Raw genomic sequence first — 20,324 nt, 5'->3', positions numbered from 1 at the left:
TATCAGATCGAGTTCGAGACCGCCCAGAGCGTTGCCAAGGTCCTTGCCATGAGTCCTCTGGATATCAGGGGTGCTCGGGCTTTCTTCAGGCCTTGGCAGCATGGATTTGACCCAGCAGCGGCGGAGCAGGGAGAGCGCCTCTTCCATATTACAGTTTGTTTCCCTGGTCTCCGCCGGGAGTATCTTCCGCTCCTTACCAGGCTCGGAGCATTGGTGGGCTCGGTTCTTGAGACGGGCCCCTCAGCAGCTTCAGTGGTGGCCAGAGCAGCTGGGCTACCTTCGGTCAGAGTGTTGGTATCTGACATCTCCTCCCTTCCTAAGGTCATTCAGCTACCTAGGATAGGGGGGGGGTGGATAGATCAGAGAGTGGAGTTCTCGGGGCTCCCGAACCAGTGCTTCATTTGCAGGCAGGTCGGTCATTTGGCCAAGGCCTGCCCTCGCAGGAGACCTCGGCCCTCACCACAGCAGCAGCAGGCCACGGATGGCCCGCCCACCACAGATTCGGCTCGGCAGGCAGCCTCAGGGACACCTGCTCAGGCCACAGAGACCTCGGAGTGGCAGCCTGGACAGGGGCGCCGTCGAGGGAGACAGCCACAGCAGCGCGCCCAGATACCGCTGCAGCAGCAGCCATAGTCTCAGCCTCACTGGGTTCCCGTGAGGAACAGATTTGCTCCCCTTCAGGAGGAGACCCCTGCAGCGTCCGAGGACCAGGAGATGCCAGCTCCCCCTCCTTCACCTCCCCCACACCCACCCCCTCCCACCGCCTCGCATCCACCATCGCCTCCTCCCGCCCCCGCTCCGGTCTCGGCAGCGGCTCCCTCTCCTCCTCCCTCGCCTCCCCCTCCTCCCCCTCCGCCCGCCTCGCCTTCCCGGGAGGTCCTGGCAGTTCCCTGGCGCTCACCTGCAGTCCGGAGGGCGCTGAGCACTGACCTCGCTCGAGCGTCACAGAGGAGACCTATGCCGATTAGGGCCTCACGGATTTCATCTATCCGCAGTCGGCTGAGTCGCCTCGGCATTCGTCAGCGCTCGGAGGCGTTTGACTATACCTTTACACGGCTTTTTGGAGCCGATGGCCCCCATGAGCCAGCACCCATCCGAGTGCATGTAGTGATACCTCCGGCCCGCGGGGAGGAGGCACTAGACTCAGCGGTGGCCTTCTCATTCCCTCTATGTGGACCTTGTGACCGGGAGTGGACTCTAGAGCTCGCTCTCAGCACGTTGAAGACTCAGGCAGTTGAGTTTTCTCATCACATGAGCGATTTGGAGGTTACAGATGTGATAGGCCGACTTTGGGAGTTGGCTCATTTTTTCTTGGATCCCGGGAGTGTGGATACATCCGGGATTCGGCATTTGGTCGTGCGCATAGTTGCAGATTTGGCACGCGACCCAGGATATGTGAGTATACACGAGGTTACTATGTCAGAGCAGGAGGCAGTCGCCATGGGTCACAGCCACTAGCGCCTGATCCGGGATTCTTGCAGTACACCGGGTGGGCAGACTCGCAGCCGTTCGGATGGGGACTACTCTCCATCCAAGCCGCTTGCGAAGGCTCGCCGCACGGCTGAGACAGCATCCACCTCAGTAGGACATCCATGAGGATCATCTCATGGAATGTACAGGGCCTTGGCGGAGCACACTTTATACGCTATCGAGGCTGCTTGAGGCAGGAGCTACAGAGATGCCTGGTTGGTGGCAGCATTGACATTCTGATGATGCAGGAGCACCACTTGGGTAAGAGCAGGATCCGGAGATATGGTTCGGTGATGCCTGGTAGATGGGACACTTTCTGGTCTGCAGGGTTTGGTCCTTTGGGTGGACAGGGAGGAGTATGCATGGTTATTGCAGATGCATGGCGGCAGGCCATTGTGGATCGAGGGATCATTGTGCCTGGGAGAGCACAGTATGTCATTCTTAGGATGCATGATGAGCTATTGGGTGTGCTCAACATCTATGCGCCCAATCATGCTAGTGCCAGAGCAGAGTTTTGGACTCAGGTTACAGATGCATTGCCAGAGGCCGCACATTGGTGTGTTGGGGGAGACTTCAACATGCTTGAGGACCCGGCAGATAGGGTGGGAGGCAGTCATGTTACAGTGCACGGCACGGAGCTTGCAGCTTGGGACCGGTTTTGCATGTCACTGAGGATCACTGATGCATGGTAGCATGGGGCTTTCTCCCGGTCTCAGGACAGTCTTAGTTTCTCTCGGTCGGATCGCCGGCAGGGAGGGACTAATCTATCTCGGATTGATCGCTTTTATGTGGGCGATTGGTTGGGGGAGCGAGGGAGCTCCGTCGGCATTCTTGCTGGCACCTCATTTTCAGATCATGCGCCAGTTATATTGACTTTGGAGGAGGGGACACGGGAGCCCAGCTTGCAGTTGAGGATCCCAGAGCGGGTACTTGCAGACCCCAGTCTCGCTGAGGACATTGAGAGGATCTGGCATGATAGTCAGTGCTCTGACCAGGATGCAGCGGGCCAGTGTGCCCAGGGACTCATTGATCTTAGCTCTTTTCTGCACGCTGCAGCTTTGACACGACTGGGAGAGATTCGAGAGCGGGAGCAACGGCTGAGACGCAGCCTTGCTTCGCTACAGCGCCTTCAGGAGCAGCAGCCAGCATGTGAGTGGGTGGCGTCCCAGCTGAGCCAGGCCCGCCAGGAGGTTAGAGAGGCAGAGGAGCAGAGACATGAGTTTTACTATCGTCGTCAGGCCTCTCAGTGGACGCAGCTTGGTGATAGAGTGACTGGGGAGTTTTTTGAGATCACTGGACCCCGTCATGCGCGAGCACGGGTTCGCCAGCTTGGTAGACCGGATGGATCGATAGCTACTGAGCTCGGGGAGATCAGAGACATTGCCACTGCTTTTTATAGGGACTTGCTTTCAGCGGAGCCAGCCACCGAGGATCGAGATGTATGCAGACAGACTGTGTGGGTCCATGTGCAGAGGAGGGTCACAGACCATATGCGCACAGTTTTAGGTGCGCCTCTGTCAGAGACTGAGCTTGCCGAGGCCTTGAGGGTCCTGCCGCGACATAGTTGCCCAGGGGAGGACGGACTGACGCCGGCCTTTTTTATGCGCTATTGGGACCTTTTGGGGCCAGGCCTCCGCAGGGGCTTTCAGCATGTTTTGGACACTGGGGTGATGCCGCAGAGCTTTTCAGAGGGCTTGATCTATCTCATCCCCAAGGGGGAGGGAGTATCAGATGATATTCGGCATTGGAGGCCTATTACGATCCTCAATACTGTCTACAAGGTCTTGGCAAAGGCCTTGAGTTTGAGGATCCAGCCCTTCCTGGGGGAGTTGATTCATGCTACTCAGACAGGATTTGTCAAGGAGCGCAGTATCCTTGACAACATCTTTACTTTCTGGGAGGCGACGGCCCGAGCTAGGTTTCTTGGCGAGGACTTGGTCGTGATGCTTCTCGATTTTGAGAAGGCATACGATAGAGTTGATTGGGGATTCTTAGAGGGCACTATGCTACGCCTGGGCTTTGAGCCAGGATGGATCAGAGGGGTGGCAGCTTTGTATTCCACAGCTCGCAGCCAGGTGCTGATTGCAGGAGGTCGGGGGCCGAGTTTTGAGCTGACCAGATCAGTCCGTCAGGGGTGTCCTCTCGCCCCTTTCCTTTTTCTCTTCTTTGCGGAGGCCATGAGTATGTATTTGTCGGCAGAGGAGGTTGGTTTGAGAGGACTGCAGCTCCCAGTCCGGGGGGAGGATTTGCTTGATGCTGAGTTTGCAGACGACACGGGCTTATTTTTGCATGGCCAAGAGGCCAATCTTATTCGGGCAGAGCAGTCGCTCCAGGTTTTTAGTGCAGCTTCGGGAGCATTGATCAATTGGCGCAAGACAGTGGCCTTTTGGATCAGTAGTGCTCCCACTCCGGCATGGAGTCCGGACCCCGGTTTTAGATGGATTCCTCCCGGCACAGCAGTGCGGTATTTGGGATGCCAGATTGGCCTCGATTTGTCACCTGAGCAGCAGATTGCCCCGCTTCTTCTGAGCATTCGGAAGAAGCTATTGTATTGGAGTACAGCTCGACTATCCTTGGCTGGGAGGGTGGTGGTGGCAAATCAGGTGCTGTTAGCGACTATGTGGTACATTACGTCTTGCTGGATTTTCTCGAGCTCTTGCATCAGCCAGGTACAGAGGCTGATCAGGAACTTTCTGTGGTCTGGGCGGGACGGTCAGCCAGCTCGGGCAAAGGTTGCATGGGCAGTTATTACACTTCCGCTAGCTCAGGGCGGTTTGGGCATTATAGATCCAGTCGATCAGAGTAGAGCCTTATTGGGGAAGCTTATTGTTCGGGGGTTGCTTCCAGGCGCTAAGCCTTGGAAAGAGCTCCTCTTGCAGCGACTGCAGGCCCGGGCGCCTCCTGCAAGGGGTACTTGGGCACCAGAGATTCGCTGGATCTTCATAGAGATGAGGAGGACAGGCCTCAGTAGAGGATGGGAGGACAGATTTGCTTTGAGTATCCTGAGAGCTTGGGAGCTGCTGAGACCGGGGCTCTCTCAGCGGCCTCCTTCTTGTGTTGAGGAGCGGGCCAGACAGCCGCTCATCTGGAGCCCAGCGGTTCGTACAGAGCAGGGTCATATGCTGGGTTCTCGGCCTCGTCTAGCCTGGGGACCTTTAGCGGCGGGCCCAGCTCGTAGTTTTGGAGACTGGCAGGCTTTCTGCAGTCTACCAGAGGAGACCCAGGTGGAGAGGCTGAGTCACTTCAGAGGGGGATTGATTATGAGGGATGATATTCAGGAGGCACTTTCAGAGGAGTGGTTCACACCTCTCGAGCCAGTGGCCCCACGGTGGATGGGAGCCTTTACACAGTTGGAGATCCTGATTGCTGTCAGAGCTAGCACTGAGGATGGCAGATGCCTCTATTATGAGATTCAGGATGAGGGCAGACTCCAGAGAGTGGAGGTGGAGTCGCCTTTGGTTTCAAAGTGCACCTTTCAGAGGATTCGGGTGGTGGCTGCCGCTTCTCGGAAGTGGCATATTGACCCCGACCCTGCTGACGTGCTCCCGGATTGGCGCATATGGGCATATGCAGCGCGCCCCTTGGCCCGGCTGCAGTGGGACCCCGGAGAGTACGAGTGGCATGATCCTTATGCATCCCTTGAGGCCACAGAGATCACATTTTTCCAGTATACTGTTAGGCTGGGACGGCATATCTTGACGGCGAGGAGGACGGTTTCTCCAGCGGCCGGCAGCGGGGCATTGGCGATTGCAGGGACTATCACACGAGTTCCTGGAGGATTTCTGGGCTCGGCTCTGGGCTAGTCGACAGGCCCGTAGGATCTCGGCTTTTCAGTGGCTGGTCGCCCACAGGGGCTCAGCGGTTGGCACTTGGCTTGTTTACAGCGGTCTTCCGGCGGCCTGCGTCCGATGCGGCCACCCTATGGAGACACAGAGACATTGCCTTTGGGACTGCCCTCAGGCACAGCAGATTTGGCTGCGGATGCTGCGTATTCTGGCCCCCCTCTCTCCAGAGGGTATGTTTACGTGGGGTGCCGCTGCTTGGTCGACTTCGTCAGGGCCTGCTATGGGCTATGAGATGGAGCAGGGCAGTCAGGCCATCAGATTTATTAGGGGCCAGCCTCGCCTGGTTCCGGCACCGGATTTCTCGTCCGCCAGCTGGACACAGGAGAGGGATTTACGATGGGAGCTCCTCAGCAGCCTCACCATCTGGTTCACCTGGAGGGCCCGGTGCTTCACGGCCTTTGAGGGGAGATTGGAGCCACCAGCAGAGACTGTTCGGGGGATTTGGCGGGAGTTGATCCACACCCTGCCAGGACAGTACGACCGCATCCGGGGAGACTCGGATGAGGCGATCTTACGGCGCCAGGCCTTTCATACCACTTGGCGCTGCGGCCCGTTTTACACCCTACACACGGGATCCCCCCGTTGGCACTACAGGCCACCTATTTGGCTCTTTCCCCCCCCCATTGTATGATTTAGCCGCTCAGTCCTTTAGACTGATGCTTGTATTTTGCAGCACCTAGGGAGAGTCTCCCGGGCTGCCATGATGTATTCACTGCTCTTCTCTATGTTAGGAGCAGGAGAGATCTCTTTTGTAGCCCTACGGGCGTTCTTTTTACATAACTAATGAAAGGATCTTTTCTCGGAAAAAAAAAAGGGAAGCAAGGGGGAGACGGCTGGACGCAAAGGCGAAGAAGGGTGGGGGAAGGGCAGCACAACAGCGCTGTGCAGAGGGAAGAGGCGGAGGAAGGAGGGGAGGCGGGGAGAGGAGGGGAGGCGGAACAGCGCAATCTGGAGGGCGAAGAAGGGAGGGCAGAGGCAGGGGCGAATGGCGATGGAGGAAGGATGGGAGGCAGAGTGTGGATGGGGGCGAAGCAGGCACAGAGGCGGAGGGGCACAGCGATGGAGGAAGGAAGGGAGGCAGAGGAAGGAGGGGCGAAGCAGCCACAGAGGCGGAGGGGCGCAGGTCAGGATTTGGGGAGCTAGGCGGTCCTTTCCGTCGAGTCGCATGTAGTTAGCCACGGCTTTCAGACAGAGCTATCAGGATACAGATCTGTGTCCTATGGCCCGATTTTCACCATGAGGCAGGCAGCCCAAGCTAGATTGACGAGAGGCTATGCAGATCTAGCCCTCCTCAAGAGACACTGATTCCAGACACACTTCCTTGGTACTAAGGGATGGCTCTTCAACATCTTAGTAGCCATTGCAATCATCTATGGGCTCCCTTTTTGAGGGGGGCCAGACCTTGGTGGGGAGGATTGAGAGACTTCAGGTCATGCTGTTCTCCTGCATGATCCAGAGCATACATCAATATCACACCCTATTGTCCTTGGAGAGCTTGGGGTCAGCCCCCTAGTCATAGATAGATGCACTTTTCCAAACGGTGACATACATGCATCACCTCCACACCCTAGACAGCCACAGATAATCGACAGTTGCTTCAGAGTCCTCTTGACAGGTAGCAAAGCAAGGGCATGATCGAGTATGCTATGCTAGAGTCAACCACTTTTGAGTTACCCACTGGTTTCTTACACAAGGATTGCATTTGGATGGCTTACCACCTTTCCACGATGCGGCAGGCAGCCCAAGCTAGATTGACGAGAGGCTATGCAGATCTAGCCCTCCTCAAGAGACTGATTCCAGACACACTTCCGGGAACCTAGTACTAAGGGATGGCTCTTCAACATCTTAGTAACCCTAAAAATGATGTATGGGGTGCCAGACCTTGGCGGGGAGGATTGAGAGGCTTCAGGTCATGCTGTTCTCCAGCATGATTCAGAGCATACCATCAATACCACACCCTATTGTGCTTGCAGAGCTTGCGACAGCTCTCCTAGTGATAGATACGTGCACTTTTCCAAACGGTGACATACATGCATCGCCTCCACACCCTAGAGAGCCACGGGTAATTGAGACTTTCTTCGGAGTCCTCTCGACAGGTAGTAAAGCAAGGGCATGATGGAGCATGCTATGCTAGAGTCACCCACTCGTCATCATACATGGACTCCATTTGTATTGCTTACCACCTTGAGTTACCTGCTGGTTTACCAAACAAGGATTGCATATGGATCGCTTTTACCACCTTTCCAGTAAAGCCTAGATGTCACCTCCCTCCATCTCACCCGTCACGATACCAACTCGATCATTAATCTGATCATCTCAATCTACACACCAACACCACATTACTCATGCCCCCGGAGCTATTCACAAAGATGCAGTTCTACAGAGATCACTTCTTGAGGATGATACCAGATGGATTCATCCAGAGGCCAAAATACCTGCAAAAAATATGCCATGCGGACCGCGATTTGGCAGATCCAGGTCTCATCTCACCAGCTCAGAGTGGAGACGAGGAGAGCAGAGGGCATTGCCACAGAGGACAGGATTTACAAACTCAGTTCTCTCCAGGTCGAACGGAGGAGCACTACATTTGCAGATGCCCAGCATACTATGAGATCTGAGGGAGATTCGGCTGCCTTCACCAAGAGGAAATTAGTCCATTGTCCAGGATAATTGATTTCTGGGACCAGCGATGCCTGGGACTTGATCTTGGGATACCTCAAGGCTGAACATTACTAGCTTCTTCCAGGTACAGAAAGGCAGCACCAGTTGGGAACCCAGACAGGTACTTGAGCCTGCAAATCCACCCAGGAGGACGAGTCACCATACTACATCAATATACGGCCAACCTCAAGGTACCTTGGATCACGATCCCCAACTACAGCGCACCCGATGTCCACCAGCCTCCAGTCCACGACGACCTTCTACAGCAGCTCCAGCTCCATCGCCAGAGACGTTTCCTCTCGGTTGCTTTCAGCATACCCCCCTTCTTCATCTCATGAGTAAGCACATTGGCAGGTGTGGCACCACCTACAATTGGTCGTGTCACATGACCATCAGCTATCACTGAATTCCCCCTTCTCAGAGGATGAGCTGGAGAAGGCTCTTCAGGCACTCCTTCACTGAGAATGTTCTCGGCCGAGGATGGGCTTCCGATCTCCCTCTTTTAACGACATTGGATCTCATGAGGGCAGGCCTACGGGTGGCCTTCAATGAGATCATATGGATCGGAACCTTCCCGGAGAGACTAGCAGAGGGTCTCATTCATTTTATCCCGGGGAGACATGCTTGAGGTGTGCCAGTGGTGCCCCATCACTTACTCAGCTTGGCCTCCTAAATCCTCGCCCAGACAATCAGCCTCCACCTCTAGCCTTACCTTGCTGTTCTCATCCATGGCACTCAGACAGGTTTCATCTGGGATAGGAGCATCCTGAATAACATCTTAACAGTATGGGAGACAACGACCTTGGCACAAATGAGGTAGGAGGATATGGCGGTTCTCCTTTTCGACTTTGTGAAGGAGGGTTGTCTCTTGGATCCTTTCCTCTTCCTCTTTGTTGTCGAGGCAATAAGCAGCTTCCTGCGGGCACACGGCACAGGTCTTCACGGCTTCAACCTCCCCATCACCACCTTGGAGGAGCTATTGGATGCAAATGTGGAGGCATGGGTGGCCCACCTCTTTCCTCTTCCTCTTTGTTGTTGTCGAGGCAATAAGCAGCTTCCTGCGGGCACACGGCACAGGTCTTCACGGCTTCAACCTCCCCATCACCACCTTGGAGGAGCTATTGGATGCAAATGTGGAGGCATGGGTGGCCCACCTCTTCGTCTTCCTCCACATCAGTATTGCAGCACAACAGGGACTTTCAAGTACCTACATTGTGAAGATGATCATCCAGCAATCACCCAGGTGGTCTTTACTTGGAGATGTGCATTTGCTCCATGTCTGAATGGACTGCCACCAATCGCTGTCCAAACCAGTCCTGAAAACCTCGCAAGCCAAGGGGAACTCAAGTAAACCTCCCCTAGGCATGTGGATCCATGTGCGGAACTTTCGCTGCCTAGCTGGTGCTTTTCGCCACCACCACAGCCACTTCCCGGGCCCCTTTCCCGCCTAGGAGGGCGATTTTGGCCCCCAAAGTGGCATCGTCTCTCTCCTCTCCTCCCGCCCCGCTGGTCATTTCCAATGTAGCCTCCCTCCGAGAGCAAAGGAAGCCCCCCTCTTTTTGCATTATAATCTTGACATCTTCAGAGGGTTGTTTGTTAACCTCTTTTAAGGGTTGTAGTCGACTTTGTGCAGATGCCTTTTTCGACTGATGGAAGGATCTATTTGTCGAAAGAAAAAGAAAACACAAAACAAAACAAAAAGACCTATGTTTTTAGCACATGCACCATTTCATTGTCTATCTACTGAATGCTCCTTAAAACCTTACCTTAAACAAGAAAAAACTAGGCATTTGATCTTCACATACCTCCTCTTCAAGTGGTCAAGCTCTTTCTCCATCTCTCGAAACTGTAGACGCATAGATCTCTCTGATTCTCTCGCTTGCCCTACCTGCATCATTTCCATGCTACTTCGTAAATATTGAGAAATATATTGCAGGGGAGGAACAAAATGTTTCATAGCTCAGTTTCAAAAGTACCTATGCAGGTATTTTTTGGCACACATCAGCCCATTTTCATGCAACCAGTTTGTGAAGTAGATCTACTGCTATCTCATCTAACCAGAAACCAGCTTGACACCTCATATCCAATTGATTGTGGCATCGCAAGGTTCCCCTTCCATGTCTCTAGTTCTGCATATAGTTGCCTTCCAAACCCCTATAATTGGATATTTACGTTGAATTTATCACCACTTCCATTGCAGCCCCTAACAGTCAATCAAAGGATGGGTAGAAAAAGGCTTCAAAGAAAACTTCTCAGTTGCCTTCGCCTTCCAGGAACACTAGTGTCACCAACCACCACAAGAGGCAGGTCAGTAAAGAACAGTTCCACCTTTGGTTGTTGGGAGAATTATTGACATCCTCCTGCTCAAGGAACATAAGTGGATGATACAGCATGCAAGGAGAGTGCTAACTTACTTATATGTCACATGTTAGTTTTGAATCTCTTGGTCCTGCAGGAGCAGTGTTCGCATGTCAGTTTAAGCTATCTTCTCCCTTCAGCCATTGGCTTTTGCACCATGACAACAGCATGGTGTGAGTAGAATGGAATCAACTCAACCAAACATGCCAAATAGATGGTGTCAATGTCAACCTTCCATGGCCGGAGCTGCCAGCTGGCGAGAGGTCCAGCAGCCTCAAGGGCATCTAGTTCTTTGAGGAATCTGTGCTCTCTTATATGACACCACATGTTTGGGTGGAAAATACATGCCTAGCACAGGGTGTACGCTCCCGCTTTGGTCAATGACCCAAGAGCTGGCTGTCCCCTGGAAATGATAGCCGTCACCGGGTGAGGGCAAAAGAAATCAATGATAGAGGTCTGGGTGGTGTCAGCATCATGGCATGTGGGCCATCTGTCTCCAGGTGGTGATGCATCTCTAGCAAGAAAAAACTTAGACAATCTTTGAGAGAGAGAAAGAAAGAAAGAAAGAAAGTTATATTAATCATCTACGAAAGACCCAAAGGGTCTATGAGACCAAAAAGTGTACAATGATGTCAAGGAAAGAGAAAGAATTATAAAAGCTAAAAAGCGCGCAAAATCACAACCTTTTTCCCCACATGAAACGATATGGTTTCAATGTGCACATGAAACGTTTCAACACTGAAATGTGAAACGAGTTTCAAATCCATCGAAACGAGTTTCATGGTGACCATGATCCAAAGGCAGTGTGAAGATACCCATAGCTAGCCAACCGCAATCCGCATGGCGTGTGACATGTATATATCAAGGTACCCCGGCCTCTGAAAGAAGCCATCATATGTGAGATTCAAGAAATGATCCCTGTAGTATTGCACCTTCGTGTGCAATGGCTCTAACGGTGTAATCCATGTGGCCTGAATGTAAAGTCCAAGTAGAGCATATCAGGTCACCCGATTCCTCTCCTCCTGCACCGCTTGTAGTCTATGAGCCTCAAACCATGCACATACAATAGCATACCATGAGAGTTGTCCCTGGGCTACTAGTTGCTGGGATGACTATAAAGCAAGCCTAGAAGGTCGTGTGAGGGATGCATGTCCCTGTGGAAGTAGATCATATCAGATCACCCCATTCCTGTCCTCATGCTTGAGCCTGAGGAAGGGGGCATCCACATTGTACTAAGGTGGTGGGAGCTGATCCACTTTGAGTCTATGAGCCTTAAACCATGCACATACAGTAGCATACCATGAGGGTTGTCCGTGGGCTACTAGCTGCTGGGACGACTATAAAGCAAGCCTTGGAAGTAGTGAGGGATGCATGTCCCAGATGTTGTGGATGTAAGTGACTTTCTTAAAGAGTGCCTCCACTGCCACAAGAGGTGCATCAAACTTTTCCTGAATAATCTCATGTGGGATCAATGGTTTGTTACGGATCATGCGGGAGAGCATTATGACCCGGGTCCGCCCTAGTTGCTTCTAGGTGTAGGCTAGAAGATCTGGTGCCAGGAAGGGTGCTCCATACATAAACGCCGGGGTAACTGGGGTGGCCAACCCTTCGACCTCAGCTCCTAAAAACAGGCCTCGAATCATGTCTCTCCATCAGGGCTAGGGCTGCATATTTGGTATAATTCATCCCAACTTTGTCTACAATGTGCTCGTTTCTTGTGACGAGTCTCGCTCTTGGATTTGACCAGTACCTTGCTCACGTTTGAGACGGTCAAGTGTGTTGCGACACTCAACATCATACCAGCAATGCTGAGGCATGATGCCTGTGGGAGGTTTGGTGGTGGATCGTGCATATGTGGGAAGGCAGCTATGGCGGATGTGTGTATGATGGTGGTAAGTTGAGAGGTGAGGGTGGCTAGGGGTGCTGAGGGGTCCATACTTGCTAGATGGCGGTAGATGTGGTTGGAGTAGATGTCATCACAGTCATGATGAAAGTGGATCTGAGCGTGATGTGTGACAAGTGGGGGTGGTGCAGGGGCGAGATGTGTGCAGCTGAAGATCAAAGAAAGCTAGGTGTGGTCAGCTTTGAGTGGGCACACTGGAGAGAAGGAAAGAAATAAAGAAATAAAGAAAGTAATATTAACATCTATTAAAGACCCCAAGGGTCTATAAGACCAAAAGTCATACAATGGTACCATGGATATACCGAGCCATGGAAAACTGAAAGAAAAAGTAAAGAAAACATATAACACTAATATATTTACATGTAATCAGCAGATGATCCTATGTAGAGTGAGATATGCCATGATCAGCTAATGACGATACCAACCTCGGCTAGAACTGATCTGATGGTCGAGGTAATGTTAGGCCTCTATGAAGGGAGCACATCATATCCGTGGAGACTCTCTTGGATCTGCCTTTGTCGGATTGGGGGGGGGGGGGGGGGTAGAGAGAGAAAGAAAGAAAGATTTTGTTAACGTCTTCCAAAAGACCGAACTCGGCCTATGAGACAAATCAGTGTACCTGTGTGGGGTATCCTCTGTCATCCCAACAAAATGAAAAAGTAATGAACTAAAAAGCTGAATCTGGGAGACTGTTCGGGCTATCTGGCAGGAGTTGATTCACACCCTGCGAGGACAGTATGACCACATCCGGGGCGACTCGGATCAAGCGATCTTGCGGCACTAGGCCTTCCACACCACTTGGCGCAGCGGCCCTTTCTATACTCTACACGCGGGTACCCCCCGTTGGCACTACAGGGCCACCTGTGTGGATTTTCCCCCCTCCTATTGTATGATATAGCCTCTCAGTTATTTGTACTTTTATTTGTACTTTGTTGCACCTAGGGAGAGTCTCCCTAGCTGCCTTGATTGGATCTCTGCTTTGCCTTCTTATGAGCTGGAGAGGGGTTTTGTAGCCCAGTAGGCGTTTTTTTTATAACTAATGAAAGGATCTTTTCTTGGAAAAAAAAAAAGCTGAATCTGGGTGTGCAATAAGTACAATGAGTGGGGGAGGGGATGGAGCTCTACTAATAGGAGAATGCAAAGCTATATGCCTGGCGTATACAATCATGATATGCAACCTAGCTAGCTCCATCATGTACCATACTGGGGGTATAAAACGGTATACATCAATGAAGGGGGTGTCCACAGCTCCCTAAAGAACATGCCTGGGTCTGCTCTGAAGCGAGCCAGTCGCTCCGCACCTCTCTGTGAAACTGAGCTCTGATCTCTGTCATCTCTCTCTGGTATAGGCGTGGTGTCCGAAAGCCAAGTGTCCTCTGTCTCCTACGGCTCTGAGTGTCTCTGCTCTCTGGAGAGTAATTCCCTGTTGTGTAGGGGCTGGGAGTGGGGTGGATCTCTGAAAAAATGTATTAATCTGTGTTTGTCGTCCCCCCTCTGGAGCTGTCTGAGCCTGTAATGATGTCTCTCTGTGACGCTGTATGTCTAGAATGAATCTCCCCAGTATGCGCAGGTCTGCTGCCTCAAAGATCTGGCGTAGGGAATGTGGCTCTCTGAATAAAATGGGATATCTCTCTCTGATGGCTGTATATGCTTTGCATCTACATACATAATGCTCCTCACTCTCTACCTCCTGTCTGCACAATCTGCATACCCTCTCCTCTCGGGGGATCCGTGCTACTCTGCTAGTCTTGATCTCCAATCGATGTGATGAAACTCTAAGCTGACCAATAGCTACTCGGGAGCCGTGTGGTAAAAAGCCCTCCATGTATCTAGGCCTCTCTATAAATCCATCATCAGTGATACTCATGAAGTGATCTCTATAGTATAGCATCTTCGGTGGAAGAGGCTGTGTAGGCGATATCCATGTCTCTCGTGTATAGAGCTGCCATAGGTCCTATCTCAATACTCTGTTCCTCTCACTATGAGAGAGACCGATATGTGGTGCCTCCCTGTCATACTGGAATGGTGGTAGATGATCCATGTCTAGGCCATGCTGTGAGAACCAATGTGTGACCTGTGCATACCATGATCCTCTGTCTCCTGCCTCAGCCAACTGTCTAGATGCCTCAAAAGCTCTGTATGATAATCTGTCCTGTGGCATCTCTCTAAATCTGTCTAGCAGGCATATAGTCTGGAATATGGCCTCTACCATCATAGGAGGCGCAACAAACTCTGCTCGGATAATGTCATGAGGTATGACGGTTTGCTGCGTATCATGCATGCCATCATGAGGGCCTGTGGTCTCTCTATCTATGTCCACCAATGGGTAGCAACCCTGGCACCCATACCGCTGCTCCATACATCAGTGCCGGTGCGACTAATGTGTCAAATAGCCACCCCTTCATCTGGGGCTGAATGAGCCTGGTGGCACTGTCTCTCTAGCATAGCCAATGCTGCATGTCCCCGTGTCAATCTAGCTCTGGCTGCTGAACCCATGGTGAAGCGCGTGGCTACTGCAGAGAAGGTAACCCCTAGGTACACGTATTAGGTACACGTATGATGTCATCACCTCCACCAAAATAACCTGGATGCATAGACTGCTGTGGAATAAATGGCTGTCCGAAAAAGGAACTCTGTGAGTTAGCACCAAAAGTATGTTGCATGTTCGGAAACTGTCCAAAAGATGGATCCTGTGGGAAGGCACCACTATGACCCTGAGGTAGGTTCTTAGAACGCACCTTCTTCTTCTTCTTTTCAGGCTCAGAACGGGATCTCATAAATTCAGCAAACTTCTCACTTTGTGTGAGCTGCATAAACACATCCATTACACCTGCCAAACGATTTTTAAACTGAGCATCATCTTCCTATTTACTAGGCATATCTTCTGGCTGTGTTACATCCTCATATTGTGCATCATCTGCAGCCTGTTCTCCGGCAAGAATATCCTCAGATTCATTTCTCTCAAGAGAGGTCTCTTGCTCTTCCTCTTCATTATAAAAATATTCGTCTTCTGTGTCTGACATGTTGCTGAATTTTTCAGCAATGACTTTCCTCGAGGAAACCACGAGCTCACCCCCTTAAGAAAGTTGATGATGGGTCCCGGCAACAGAACCTTGAAACCGGCCTCTGGTAGAAACCAAAGTGCGGTAGACTAGCAGTCACTCTGCACTCGTCATCATACCATCTGTTCTGGGGCATAGTCCTAGATCTCGCAGGCTCTCCTGAGTGGACACGATGTGGGAAGCTCTGTAATGCAGCCGTGTGTAGGAGTGATGCCAGCTAGGCTGTAATCATATCCATAGGTGCTAGGGGATCCATGAGTAGGAGCCCATCCTCTACTCTGCCAGTGTATATGTCTGCCATGTTATGTGTGAAGTAGATGGTAGTGTGTGGCATCGGTATGTGGGGGGGCTGGTGATACTGGTGATCCGGCTAGTGAAAATGCCAAGTATGTATGATCTGCCACAATAGGACAAGGTGGGATGGAGAACGAGGTGACAAGCTGTGATGCCTCCAAAGACCCCATAATGTCGTCTACCACCGTGCCTCCAGTCCGTGTATGACCCCCATGTGGGAAGCATGTCAGCCCTCCTGATCCCAGCCACTATAGCATCCCATGATAAATAACGAGACGATGCCTGGCTCCGAACTCTAGTAAGTGGTCCCCATAATGTCCTTTGTCTGGTCGAGTGTCCTCTGATGCCCGACTAGCCCCTATCTCCTCTAGATCCACAGGATGGAGGATCTCCATGTCATCATAGTCATACACCTCACACTGTCTGCGCTGTGTGTGGGCATTGAAGTCACCCGTAAGAAATACTTCCCCTAGTGTAGAATAATGCATAATCTCCTTTGACAAACAAGTGTATGGCGAGGCTCCTGTCTCCTCCTCCTGTGGCATGTCCTCTGTAATGACATAGGAGGATCCTGATGGAGGAAAGTAACATAGGGCTATGTATATAACCCTGTCCTGTGAGAGCTGTAAGCTGATCCACATGTATCTGGCCTCTAGATCCTGTGCTACCACTCTCAGTCTCCCCTGTAGCTCCCGTTTGAATAGAATTGCTACTCCCCCCGACCCTCTCGAGGTACCCTGGCGTGTGGTCCTCCTGTATGCTGACTCCCACTAGAATCCCTCTACTTGAGGTAGCCCTCTCTCTGGGCTCTAACGTGTCTCTGTCACAAGTATGATGTCTCTTCTCCCCATAACATGCTCCAGTCGTCCAGGGTGCACCCATAGTGAACCATTACAGTTCCATACTGCCATGTGTATCTCTGTCACTGGCCTGGTCTGTGTCCCATAGGCCCCAAACCGCTAATCCATGGGCCGGCCAATGATGACCCAACCATCTCGATAGAAGGCCTTCTTGCCTTCTCTCCTCGCGTGTAAGACTCGTGGCATGCAAGCTCTCTTATGCTCTAGTTGCATCCTCGTGAGATCATCATCCAAGAAAATAGGAGCTCCCTCTAAGCCTCGTAGTATGACCCTCTTCCTCATGAAGGTGACCCTCTCCGTCTCTCCTGCAAACTATAGGATGAGGGCTCGCTTGCGTGTTGAGTCTTTCCCGGCTCTACAAGCTTTGGTGAAGGGGAGAGGGTCCTCTTCCCTGTAGCCTCGCTTTATGCATAGAAGCTGTCCATCTTTCTCGAGAGTGGAGTTGGGTGTCTCGGCTATACCTGTGACTCGAATGTTGAGGCGGCGGGCATGCCTCATCTTCTCCTCCTCAATGGTGGTGTGAATGATTTGATGTTCTTCCCTTTGAGTCTCCTCTCTCACTTCTTTACGGATGTTCTTCTTCACCACCTCAACCCATCCTGACTGCTTGGCTTCGAGTTTTCCCTCCATGTCCTTTGTGATCTCTTTGGAGATCTCTTCTTTGATGGCCGTGAGAGTGTTGTCATTGATCTCCCCTTCTTCCTTCTCAGTGTTCTTGACGGCTACCAGTTCCACTTTCAATGCACTCACCTCCTCCTTGAGTGCTGTGTTCTCTTGTTCAAGGTCCGTGACCCGTGCTTCGAGGGCCATGATGTGCCGCCGGCCGGTGTAGTTTGTTCTCCACCTCATTGAGGTTGCAATCGGATGTCTTCTTGTTCTCCTTGATCAGTGCCTTCATTGCCGTCTAAAGGGCCTCGAGCTTCTCTCGGAGACTCGGGGCCATTCCTCGAGATTACTCTGCAGCCCTTGCCACAAGTAGGGAGGAGAGAGAGAGAGAGAGAGTTATGTTGCTGCCTTGGGGGCCTGAGGAAGGGTGGGTGGGAAAAGGGACGCACAGGGGCTACCAGGCAGGCAGACGGGCCGGCATAGCGCTAGGCGGAGGGGCTAGTGGGCGGCAGTAGCGAACAGAGAGACGGGAAGAGAGAGATGGTGGGGTGTGCTGGGCACAACAGGCGATGAGACGGAACAAAGAGAGAGTGGCGGGAGGGGGCTACGAGGAGAGAGAAAGAGATGGCGGGAGGCTGAAAATGCAGGGGCGGGGGAGGGATGGTGGGGCTCTGAAAACGCAGAGGGAGGAAGAGAGCGTCAGCTGAAGCACAGGCAGTGGACAGCTTAAGCAACAACACGATGCGAGAGAGCAACGCGGGTAGCAACACCGTGATGGGAGCAGTGCGGGCAGCAGCAGCGCGATGAGAGGAGAGAGAGAAAGAAAGAAAGAAAGAAAGATTTTATTAACGTCTTCCAAAAGACCGAACTCGGCCTATGAGACAAATCGGAGTACCTGTATGGGGTATCCTCTGTCGGAGAGAGAGAGAGAGAGAGAGAGAGAGAGAGAGAGAGAGAGAGAGAGAGAGAGAGAGAGAGAGAGAGAGAGAGAGAGAGAGAGAAAGAAAGATATATTAACGTCTACGAGAGGCCAAAGTCGGCCTATGAGACAAAAAATACTACAACTGTGTTTCTTATGGTCATCGGAAGAAAAGAAAGAAAAGAAAAAGTGTGCATGTGTCTAGATACCATTGTGAATCATCATAGATCGGTGGAGCCCATATACAAACAATATAAGGGGGGGTGGGGATGTGGATGGAGTGCTAAGGCAAGATGCATCTCTATATGCTGAAGGGGTAGTACAAGCATGCTATGCAGATCTATGTCTAACTCCATCCAGTGCCATAAGAGGGATATAAGATATCATACATCGCCGATGCTGAGGCTGTGAGAGAAACAAAGAAAGATATATTAAGTGTCTACTAAAGACCCAATGGGCCTATGAGACCAAAGTGATACAATAATGTCCATGGCATATCTCATCATGGAATGGAAAATAAAACAGAAAGAAAACATAAACATAGCTATCTCACTAGGGTGATACAAAATTGTCCATGGAAACTCATCATGGAATACTAAGAAAATAGAAACATGAGAGCAACATCAGCTCCGAGTAGATGGTATACCACTCTCCAAAATATCAAGCATGGCCCAGAGATCTCCCTCAGCTATGTCACGTGGAAAGGTAGCTCGATGGCGGTGGAGCATGTTCTCGATCTGGAGCTGATGAGGTGATCGTGGCAAATGGGGGGCCCAAGGAGGGCGTGGGGCACGCTGGAGTGCAGAGGCTCGGTCCGAGGTAACTCCTCTCGGGCGAGGTAGGTCCAGAGCAGCTCGTGGAGGGTCCACAAGATCCACTATGTCGGTGTCCTCCACCTCCTGGGTCCAGAACAAACTGATGATGGTTGGCTGGCGAGGGAGGGAGCGGGGTGGCTGGGGCGGCCGAAGCTCTCTCAAGAAGGTGTCCCTGTGTCTGCGGAGATCAAGCAGGAAGAGGCCCAGGCAACACTGGTCCTGGAAGTCAATGATCCTGGAGAGTGGACCGAATCCCTCACGAAATAGACAGTGAACCTCCCGCAGATCTCATAGTATACTGGGCAGCGGCAAAAGTAATGCTCCTCCGTCTCAACCTCTGGGAGAGAGAAATGAAATAAAATGAAATGAAATGTTATATTAACGTCTTCAAAAGGCCAAAGTGACCTATGAGACCAAAGTTACAACCGTGTGACATCTAATACACTGTCTGGAAAAGAAAAGAAAGAACTGAAGGTAAGTATCTAGCCCCACAATACATCAGTAGAGGGGGCATCCGGAAGCAGCAACTAGGGAGAGTGGGAAGCTAATGCTACTAGTCAAAATGGAGTACATGCGTACATGGATACATGAATTCATGAATATGGGGGAGTACAAAAGTGAGGTGACAGTGAGTACAACAGTATATGGCTGGAGTCCTAATCATCCTAGGAGCTCTAGCATGGGTCTCTGCCGGATGGCCTGGATATCTGCCATAGTGGGATGCCTGGTCGGACGAACCCGATGCCTCCCAAGGATGCTCTGAATCCTCTGGTGTAGGCACCGTCTCCGATGTGAGGATCCACGAACCCTCGGCCGTCTAGATCTGCCCAACTGGATAGCTCTCTCAACTAGAGTCCCACGGGGTGCCTGCTGCTGGGCTGTCGGCTGTGTGTCCTCCCAGGTAGTCCCTCTAAAGCTGTCTCTATGTGGGCTCCCTGCCAGTCGGGCGTCTGCTCCTGATAATGGACTCTCTGAGCCTATAAAAACCCAGGCATCGCTGATCACAATAGTCCATGACTCTAGCCAGTGCTCCAAATCCCTCTCTAAAAAGGCAATGGTAGCGCCCTCGAATCTCATAATATGTTGTGCAGCGACAGATGTAGTGCTCCTCCGCTCTCTGGCTCTATCCAACAAATCTGACAAATCCTGTACCCTGGAGATATGCCTCTAAATCTGCCTGTCTCTATCTCTAACTGATGTGAGAAGGTGCGGATCTGCCAATGGCGCACCTCAATCCATGAGACAGATGGGTATCCATGTAGCTCGGTCTAAGTATAAAGCCATCCTCGGTGGTGCGGAGAAGATGGTCTCTATAGAAAGCCATCTTCGTCCCCAACTCCTGTGAGGGCTCTAGCCATGTACCTCCTAGTGTCCAACTGAATGAGGTCGTGTCTGATGACTCTACTAATCTCAGAATGTGTCAAGGTGAGAGAGTGTGCCTCGAGAGAGTACTGAAAAGGTGGAATTCTGTCTAAACTGAACCCGTGGAGCTCAAACCAGGATGCTATCTGCACATACCAACATGAAGTGT

General features: G+C 51.7%; 1 protein-coding gene across 5 annotated transcripts in view; it reads right to left on the bottom strand.

The window, feature by feature from the left end:
* LOC147615416 (uncharacterized) overlaps window positions 1–20,324 on the bottom strand; it is a 160,133-nt gene that overhangs the window by 78,397 nt on the left and 61,412 nt on the right. For all 5 annotated transcript variants that reach the window (XM_086779523.1, XM_086779526.1, XM_086779528.1 and 2 more), the window contains one exon: window positions 9,782–9,864. In XM_086779523.1, coding sequence (XP_086635649.1) covers window positions 9,782–9,864 — 83 coding nt within the window. The remainder of the gene's footprint in view (window positions 1–9,781; window positions 9,865–20,324) is intronic.

This window comes from Cibotium barometz, chromosome 40 (assembly GCF_041138505.1).
Source record: "Cibotium barometz isolate CiBa-2024 chromosome 40, ASM4113850v1, whole genome shotgun sequence".
NCBI lineage: Eukaryota > Viridiplantae > Streptophyta > Polypodiopsida > Cyatheales > Cibotiaceae > Cibotium > Cibotium barometz.
Note: the sequence above shows the minus strand (reverse complement) of the source record. Positions and strands in the feature narration are given on the sequence as shown.